Source organism: Adelges cooleyi, unplaced genomic scaffold (genome assembly GCF_023614345.1).
Source record: "Adelges cooleyi isolate 19-005CV unplaced genomic scaffold, UGA_ACOO_1.1 ACOO_flye_CR_arks_rails_tigmint_CR_PRNA_308, whole genome shotgun sequence".
NCBI lineage: Eukaryota > Metazoa > Arthropoda > Insecta > Hemiptera > Adelgidae > Adelges > Adelges cooleyi.
This window is the reverse complement of record NW_026095979.1, coordinates 566057-576213: the sequence shown is the minus strand read 5'-3', so window position 1 is coordinate 576213 and position 10157 is coordinate 566057. Positions and strand designations below refer to the sequence as shown.

Here is a 10157-nt window from a genome sequence, read left to right as displayed (position 1 = left end):
ACTTGTACCCCCCCTAGGGGGCGGGAAATGGGTATATTTTGAATTTGACAAAACTGACGTGCGCGGGCTTACCAAATAAATATTTTTTAAACATTTCAACTCGATCCGACTCTTTTCTTGATACTATAGCCAGTAAAAGTTCTAACTTAAAAACTCGTACGGTTTTTTTTTTTGTTTTTTCAACTTTCGTCTGTGAAGACTTAAATTTTTTCAACTTTTACCCCCCCAAAGTACAAACTAGACAAAATTTGTGATTAATAGAGTTGCTATTCGAAGGAATTGGTCTAGTATTAAAAAAGTTACAGTGTATACAGCGAAAAAAAAAGCCCACATCAGAGTAAAACCAATACCTTCTCGCTTTGCATCGAAGCTAAAACATTTTTCATCGATTACAATAGTATTGAATTACGTTTACATAACAGTGAAATGAGATCACTTAGAATATGAAAGTTAAAAAAAAAAAAAAAAATTATTAATTAAACCCAATGAGATGTTGAGTGTTTCACGATAAGTGGATCCGCTGTATATATATACATATTATTTATACATACTTTTAAGGTTAAGGAAAATATTGATAATATATTAATAATAATATACGAATTTTTATTTTGTGGCCAAATTATTGTAATTGTTATTATGCATCTAACAGTGATAAAGGTAAGGGATTTTTTTACACCGTATGCGGACTTTGATATGTGGGCTAAAACTATTTTTAGCATTCCAAATAAGTTTTTATCAATTAAGTTAACAATATTTAATGTGTAATTAAAAAATGGTCATTATGTGCAGTAAATAATACAAATTATATTTTAGATAAATTTCTAAAAAAAATTGCAATATAATGTATTTCAAAATGTGCGAAGTTAGATACATGATTTAGCCGTGAAAATAAATTACATTAGTTTCCTTCGCTCAGAAGGTTCATTGCAAGCACATAATAAAAAGGATTTAACTTAGCTTTTAACTGTTTAAAGTAATCGACAAATTCTTTGAGAAATTTCATCGTCCTATCATTGCTTAATTCATCGTTCACGTTAATACGGATCCAATCACTTCCGTTTGAATTCCTCCCGTTTAACTCGACTAAATTATCTTTGGCTTTTTCCGATATTCTAGCTATGAGGTTACCCAGATTTGTGTCTTCAGGCATGGTCCAATGATACTCTGATACTATATCATATAAAAAAGTGTCGGTGTATGACATGAATTCGAATACCGTATTTATTGTATTAATTGACTGCGCGTAAATAGTATTAAAGCTGATTTCATCCATGTTGGGAATTTTTTCATCGAAAATTACCAACATTACCCACAGAAAGATGTACGCTTTGGTGACGATGATTTGTTTAATCAACTTGTGGTAACTAAGGTGTCCGAACGGTTTCGATATCCATTGGCGGTTTTTGATGTATTCCTTGGTTTTATTCACTTCGACTGCGTGCCGTTTTATCGTTGGCCTCCATTCTACGGCTGAGCCGGTTATTTGACTAAACAATAATTCTTGTTCATCCCATAACGGTTTTAGATACAAATATTCGATCGATATGCTATGCATGGCGTTATACGCAATAGTCATAGTCGCACGAAGTTTTTGAAAGATGCCAATTGATACATTGGAATTTTTCAACACTAAATCAGACTCTGTTCTATTTCTAGGAAGGTATTTATTATCCTTGCAATTTTTTATGAAATTTGTAATACCGCTTTGTAATTCATCTTCTGCGAAAAGAGGATCCCCAAAGAAATTTCTGTTGCTCTCGTATTCAATGATCGCCATGATTTTTAAATAATAACTCCAAAACCATTTACCCGCTTTTGCTTGGCTTAATTGAAACATCAAGACCATAAGACCTGCTTCTTCTTTTAACACGGTTAATTTATCTTTTGCAACTTCTATAGATCCGCCACTCTGCAAGCCTTCCAGAATATTCGACAAGTACGCCAGTTTCGTTTTCACGATTACTGAGCAAGTACATTTAATGTCTTCGATTTTCTTGTCAAATTTATCAAACGCCGTATTGCGGCCTTTGGTGTCGTTGTAAGTCCGAATAGGAGTTGTTATGGTTATAATTTCTTTTTCAATAATTTTGATTTCCCGCTCATTGTAGGTTATCAAATTATTTACTGTATTAACGTATGGAAGAGTGAATGCTTGATTGACGTAATATGACGGCGAAATCTATAAAATAAAATAAAATATATGTTCTTATAATATATGTATATATAAATTAAATTTTGCTTTTTTGTTAAATTTTGTCGCAATACGTATAAAGTATGTAAGCATAAGCGAAGAGAAGTTCAATGGTTGAATAAAACCCAAAAAATCAATGTATAGATTAAAACAGTACTATTGATTAATACATAAAGATTAAATAAATATCAATTGTCACGTAGAGTAAAAAAAGCAGTGAATCATAAACACGTTATATAAGTTATACATTATTTTATTTTTGTAACACTTATGGTGAAGTCGTTAGAAACATTTTGTTTCACTCGAATATGAAAAACAATCAATTTATCATCAGACGGTCATACTGTTTTTTGCGCGCCATTTATAGAGCCCTATATTTAATTATTTTGTTACAGCCTCGAGTGAACAATCTTTTTTAACATTATTGTGTAGTCGTGTATAGGTCGTTCTTTGTTCGTGAACGTATTAAGTTAGTTTTATGCACGTTTAAACCTGTACAAATGAAGTGGATTTTATAGTATTTGTTATTTATTAGTACTTCTTATGTACTTATTTTACAAAACGTTTCAACCTCAGAAAATCACTTTATTACAGTCATTACAGTTATAAATCAAATAAATTATATCACAACAAAAACACTTCACATTGTTATAAAAATGGCTAGGTAAAAACTAGTACTGAGTTCTCAAAACATACTAGGGTCACTTTAAATAGATGTCCATAAATATGTTGTAATGATTTGATACATTTTGAGACTAATGATGTGTAGAGGCATATAAAATAAATATACCTTATAAATTTCAACTCGAAATTTATTTGAATCAGTAAAATTTGAATCTTTAAAACTCGTATGTTTTCTTTTGCCCCCCCCCTCCCGAAAGTACCGACAAGATGAAATTTGTGATTTATGGAGTTGCTACTAGAAAGAATTTGTTCAGAATAAAAAAAGTTACAATGAACAAAGACACAAAAAAATCACACCATTAAAAAACTAATAGCATCGTTGATCCACGTCGACTACTAAAACAAAATAAATAGTAACCAATACAATAAATATATTATATTACTATTCATACATTTACGTTTGTAAAATAAAATATTGAAATATGAAATTCGTTAACAATACAGTTTTTTTTACAGTCATTTTCTACCTCAGAAAATCACTTTATCACGGTCATTACTGTTATATTACAATAGTTTAGCAAAAACATTTTTTTTTTTTTTAGTGTAAGAAAGGATAAAACGTTGATTTATATAGTGCTTTTCTTATTTTAGGCGTACTAAACGTTAAGAATACAAATCCTTATAAAAATATTTATGCCAAGTATAGTACTAAAACATTTAGAAATATTTTCGGTTTACTTAACTTAACTCAATACAATATGACATTTAAACTTTATGGTGCTAAAAGAATATTTTTTTTTACCTAGCCCTTATACACGGAATCAAGTAGAGGGTTTTGGTTGCGATAGATATATATTATGCTAAACTATGAGTTTGTAAAACGAACTTTTAATATTGTGGAAAACAAAATACGCTTACTTTTTTTGTTGATTCAACCATCATAAATTTGATTGATAGTATAAAATATAATGACAAAACAATACAGTTGTGTGTGGTCATTTTTAAAAAGTTTTACTACTTAAGTGCAACCAGTCAAAATGGAATTTTAATGATGTAGCTAAGTTTATCGAGTTCTGGGAATAACGGTTTACATTGGTAACCAAATTTTGATTTAGACACTTGAAACATCTTTAGCAAACAATTTTGTTTGTTTAACGTATTTATAAGTTATAATTGTATGATAAAATCCAGACAAAATAAAAATAGTCTAGTTTACATATCGTGACTTATGGCATTTACCTCATACTTAGACATATATAGTTCGAAATAAGACAATTGAACAAATCGATTTTTCTTCGTATTTTTAAATTGCTTAGTCTTAGTCATTCAACGAAAATGGTCATATGCGTAGAATAAGGGCTAGAGGGCTATAGACCTCCCATGACTTTTCTTTAGACCTCACCCCACATGAAAATACACCAGTTCCCTATGTTCATGATTGGAAGAGGGAAAATGATTTTTTTGTTTTTTTCATAAACAACACACTCATAAAATAAATGACGCCACAGTCTTGGTAAACAATACAAAATTAAATAAAAGTAAACTATTTTTAATTTTATATTGATTTGCCTGTTTTCACTATAACACATATGAGGCGCTTAGAACACTAGGGGTGTAAGTGACATTTATAAGAAATCTGACCACAGCTAAGCTACAAGTTGTCCATTTTATTTGGCGGTAAAGATATATAAGTGAATTATTCATTATTTGCTGCGATCTGGTAGCAAATCATCTACCCCCCAAACGAAAACGCCATATGGATGTTAACTTTGAGCTTGATTTTCTCGATATCAATAAAATGTAACTTGTACCCCTAGTATTTTAGGCACCTTATATATATATATATATATATATATATATATATATATATATATATATATATATATATATCGGGTAATTCGTTAACTATGGCTCAGTCAATAACTTATATATTGGATAGATATTAGAAGATACTAGATAAAATGTTGTTTCGGAGAGTTATTAAACGCTCCCCCGTGCCATATTAAAATGCCACTTATCGATTTTCGTGACTTTTTCAATACTTCACATACTCTCCAGAACATCGAAATGGCTATACTATCGATCACGTTCATAATCCGGATAAAGGCCTCGACATATCGTGACTCATGACATAGAGGCCTCGACGTATATGTATTGTGTAACCAATAATAACAATTTCAAAGAAAAATTATCACCAAGATATGTATGGTCTTTTTAATATAAAAGGTATAAGTTCTTAGTTTTTTGATTCATTAATTAAAAATTAGTTTTGAGTGAAGAAGTGAACATGAATTGTTTTGTATAAAAGATACTAGGTATTCAACATGACAGTTAATTAAATGGTAATAAATGTATTTCCTTAACTATTTAAATAAATTGAGAACATACTATTTTTGTGATAACTGAACAATTTTTCATATGAATGTAATGAAGCTTTCGTGGATTAAATTTATCGTCCGCATAATACTTTTAAATGTTATAAAATATCTCACAAAAAATAAAAATGACAAAAACATTTTTTTTCAACAACATTTACAATAAGTAATAAATGATCAAATTTGGCTATTTTATGACAAAAATACGCTTATAAAAATGTGTTCATGTATCATGTAAATATGGCCTTAGACATTCAATGAATACGTTCATAGTCGTAAAAAGGGTGCTAAACAACACAATAAAAAAAAAAAAAAAAAACATATTTTAATAAAACAAATTCCTATATAAATTGAAAACGTACTAATTTTCTGATTACTGAAGAACCTTTTAAAGTTATAATATACGAAACAAAAAAGAAAATTGGCAGAAATATTGGTGAAGGTTCATACATATATTTTTGCCGGACATGCAGAGAGCATAGGTATGCTATCAAAGGCAAAAATAACCAAACATTGTACTTAAAAAATACAATGTATCGAAGCTAAAAGAGCTTAAAATGTATCTGCTAAGCTTTTTGGTCAGTTTTTTTTTATAAATTACATGCAATAGAAATGTAATGAAAAAAAAACAGAATTAGTTGAGCAATTACATCGTTATTAAAATATTTGGAATAGAAAAAACAGAAGTAAATTAAAAAAATAACAATAGCTTTAGTTAAAAAGACAAAAATAATTAAACAAATTTAATTAATATAGTTTAGATTATCAAAAAAAATTAATTAATTAGATTTAATAAATTAATCAACTATAAATAGTCATTAAATTGTATGAAATCGTTCAGGAAAACGCTAAAAGTTTTCTATTGCATGCAAGCTGGATTACTTTTACAGAGTATACTTTTTATGCTTAAATGAGACTTTCTGTATGTAATTTTATAACAATAAAACCTTAAATATGTAAATAAAAAATAAGATTTGTATTTTAGATAAAATTTGAAAATCATGACAATATAATGTGCACAGTACATAACATGTGCAAAGTTAAATACATAATTTGGATATTTTCCTTTACTACATCAATTTTTACACCCAACAAATAACTTATAAAAACAATATTAAAATAATCATTATGTATATTAGATAATATGATTTTTGTGGTTTAGATAAAATTTAAAAAAAAATCATTAGACATATTATACAAAGAAAGTAATGAAAATAATAAAGAACCCGAAAAAAATTTAGAGGATTTAATAGAAGTGGAAATGAATGACGAAATAGGATTTGACTGACCAACTGACCAAGATACATTATTTGGTCATTATCCCCAATATCATCAATTTCCTTCGACCAGAATATTTAATGCAAGCTCATAGTTCAAAATCGTTAACTTTTCATTTAACTGACTAAAGTTGTTGCTCAATTCTTGAAGAAATTCCATTATCATATCATAGGTAAAGTCTCCGTTTATATTAACACTGATCCAATCGCTTCCATTTGAACTTCTCCCATTCAACTCAACAAGAATGTCTTTAACTCTCTTCGATATTCCAGCTATAATGCTATCAAAATTTAATGGGTTTTCGTGCATTGCACCCTTAATTCCTGCAACTAACTCAAAAAACAAAGATTCGGTATAGTGCATACATTTTTGTAATTTAATAATTGTCTGATTTGCCTCCATGTTTATAATTTTTAAGCGGAACAGATCTAATTGAGGCATTTCTTTGTTGAATATTACCAACATTACCCACAGAACGGTGTAAATCCTCACACTGATAATTTGTTTAATCAACTTGTGGTAACTAAGGTGTCCGAACGGCTTTGATACCCATTCGCGGGTTTTAATGTATTCCTTGGTTTTGCTCACTTCGTCTGCGTGGCGTCTTATTGTTGGCCTCCATTCTACGGTTGAGCCTGTTATTTCCCCAAACAATAACTCGTGATCATCCCACAACGGTTTGAGATACAAATATTCAATCGATATGTATTGCATGACGTTAGCATAATGTACAGCAATAATTTCAGACACGCGAAGTTTTTGAAAGATGTTATTTGGTACATTGGGAATTTTCGACACCAAATCATACTCTGGTTTATTTTTGGGAAGATAATAGTTAATCTTGCAGTATTGTAAAAAATGTGAAATACCGCTTTGTAATTCCTCTTCTCCGAATGGAGTTTCGGCAAATAAATGTTTGTTGCTTTCGTATTCTATTATTGCCATGATTTTGAAATAATAACTCCAAAACCACTTACCTGCTTTGACATTGCCTTTTTGAAACAACAGGATCATAAGACCCGCTTCTTCTTTTAATTCGATTAATTTATCTTTTGCAACTTCTATAGCGCCGCCACTTTGCAAGCCTTCCAGAATATTGGACAAGTACGCCAGTTTCGTTTTCACGATTAATGAGCAAGTACATTTAATATCTTTTATTTTCTTGTCAAATTTATTAAAAACTTTATTGCGGTCTTTAGTGTCTTTATAAGTCTGAATAGGGGTTGTCAGAATTGTACGTTCTTTATCGCTAATTTTGATTTCTCTCTCATTATAGGTTATTAAACTATTCACAGTATTAACGTATGAATGAGTGAATGTTTTATTGACGTAATATGAAGGCGAAACCTATTAAAAAAAATATGCACTTACATAAAATTATATTCATAATTCTCTTTTTTGGTATATTTCATTTATGTGTTTCTATCAACATTTTAAACTTTATTGCTCAAGTACATAAATGTTTTACTAATATTTTATAAAAATAATATTTTACTAAAAATGTTGATTTACTATTATTTTTTAATAGTATTTCTCACGAACTTAATTTACAAGACACTAGTTATAGTAACTGCCACAATGTAGGGAATTAAATTCAAATCACAAAAATAACAAATAGTATCCGTATTAGATACGGATAAAAAGTAACCGAACATTGGCGAGTTCTGCAGGAGAACTAACGACAATGGAAGGATTTGACGAATGCAGTTTGGAAATATTACAAATACCGGCTCGTCAACTGCAATGTGGAAGGAGAAGGATATCACCATATTAAAAATCCCAGTAAGCAGTATGAATCGATGAGATGTAAGATTCTAGACCAGATGTATTTGGAATTATCAGTTGTCTCGGCAGTAGAAGAAACAAATCCTTGGCGAACTATCGGAACGTGGAACGTGAGAACTATGTTAAGTACTGGAAAGTTAGAGAATATTAAAGTTCAGGAAATGGAGATCTCAGGTCTGATGATTACCGTGTTGTTTACTTTGGAAGAGAAAAACCAGAAAGAAATGAGACCAACAAGTGATAAATAAGATAGCCTACAATGGCAGACTTGTAATGATAAAACTTAAAGCCTTACCCAGCGATATCGTAATAATTCAAGTATACTTTCTAACAACAGAAGCAGATGACAACGAGATAGAAAAAATGTATGCAGGACTCGAGTACTCTGTAAATTAGTGAAAAGAAGTGACAACTTAATAATAATAGGAGACTGGAACACTGTTGTAGGTGAAGGTGCTGACGGGAAAGAAGTAGGAGCCTATGGATTGGGCACTAGAACCGAAAAGGGAGACCGATATGTAGATTTCCGCAAACAATATGACATGGTCATAACAAACACATACCAAAACATTCATTGTAGAAAAAGATACACGTGGAAAATGCCATGGGACATTAGACGATACCAAATCGACTATGATATTGGTAAGAAAACGGTTCAGAAGTCCGTAGATGTAAATGATTCGATAAATGTAATTAGACTATATGGAATTATTATAATAATGTAGCTAATTCGAGTGATGGAAATAATATTTTACATTGGTAACCTAATTTTGTTTCAGACACACCAAACATCTTTAGCAAATCATTTTGTTTGTATAACGTATTTACACAGAATAAACAGAATGGAATCTTAGAGCTTATCAAAAAACAGTCAGACATATTGAGTTTTAGCCAGTGATGCCAAAACTCAGATGATTCCTTGTTTTTAATTTTTCTGTGACTTATGGCTACACTGTTCATATACTAAATGTCGTACGCCGACAAAAATTGTCGCCATTTTCCGCGTTTGTCGAGTGAACAGTTCAGCCAAAATGAACGAAAAATGAGAATTTACCTACACCTACGCCTATTCTTAGATCATATTCAAGATGTCAGACTTGATTTTATATCGTCCTATAAGAGCCCATGTAAAAATTGGATAGTTTCCTTTCTGCTTGTTCTATGTTATCTATAAATTATAATTGGCCGACAAAATAAAAATAGTCAAGTTTACTCATCGTTAATTATGGCATTTACCTCATACCTTTTTTTAAAGGTTGGATGAGAAATGCCTTAATTATCTATTTTTTTATAATCGATGAAACTTCTCAACAATTTTAAATCTTCAAACGGAGTTAAAGAAGCGCACAAACTCATGCTTATCGTATTTAATGTTATATTATTTGCTATTTCTGGATGGGAGCAGCTAGCAAGATTTTGGGAATTTCTAAACTATAATAGTGTAAAAACTAATTTTTAATATCGTGGAAAATAAATCATGCTTACTATGTATGGGGCTTCAATCATCATGAAGTTGACTGTTTGTATGAAATATAATGACCAAAAAATACAGTTGATTTCAATCATTTTTAAAGCGTTTTACTACGTAAGTGCAATTAGTCAAAATTAAATTATAATAATTTAGCTAAGCTATTCAAGTACTGGAAATAACCTTTTATATTGGTAACCTAATTTTGTTTCAGACACTGGCAACATCTTTAGCAAATAATTTTGTTTGTATAACGTATTTACAAATTATAAATGTCTCGTAAAATCACACATTTAGACAAAAAAACAACAGTATTTGCTTTTATACTATTAACATAAAGCATGACGTCATATTTTTGTGTTGATATACTTTAAACTGTAATAGTGTTGGAGTCTAATTGTGTAGTTGGTGAAATCAGAAAATACAAGAGAAAACC

The 10157-nt window shown here is 29.9% G+C and overlaps 1 protein-coding gene across 3 annotated transcripts; it reads right to left on the bottom strand.

Moving 5' to 3' along the window:
* Positions 1-779: 779 nt before the first annotated feature.
* On the bottom strand, positions 780-9915 carry LOC126839826 (uncharacterized). Of its 3 annotated transcripts, none has more exons than XM_050575245.1 (2): positions 9739-9909; positions 780-2179 (listed from the first exon to the last, which is right to left on the bottom strand). In XM_050575245.1, exons 1-2 carry the CDS (start codon positions 9817-9819, stop codon positions 899-901), a joined length of 1362 nt encoding a protein of 453 aa, XP_050431202.1. In that variant the 5' UTR covers positions 9820-9909; the 3' UTR covers positions 780-898. The 3 variants fall into 3 exon arrangements, with proteins under 3 accessions (XP_050431202.1, XP_050431200.1, XP_050431199.1); XM_050575243.1 differs by lacking the exon at positions 9739-9909 and adding an exon at positions 3734-3894; XM_050575242.1 differs by lacking the exon at positions 780-2179 and adding an exon at positions 6234-7815 and having other exon boundaries at positions 9739-9915.
* Between the last annotated feature and the right edge of the window lie 242 nt (positions 9916-10157).

Bases quoted from the DNA above. Each gene is read 5' to 3' on its own strand.
- LOC126839826 (XM_050575242.1), bottom strand. From the start codon at position 9,819: ATGATTGAAATCAACTGTATTTTTTGGTCATTATATTTCATACAAACA. The intron at 7,816-9,738 runs GTAAGCATGATT...TTTTTTTAATAG, and splicing joins TGATTGAAGCCCCATACATA to GTTTCGCCTTCATATTACGT.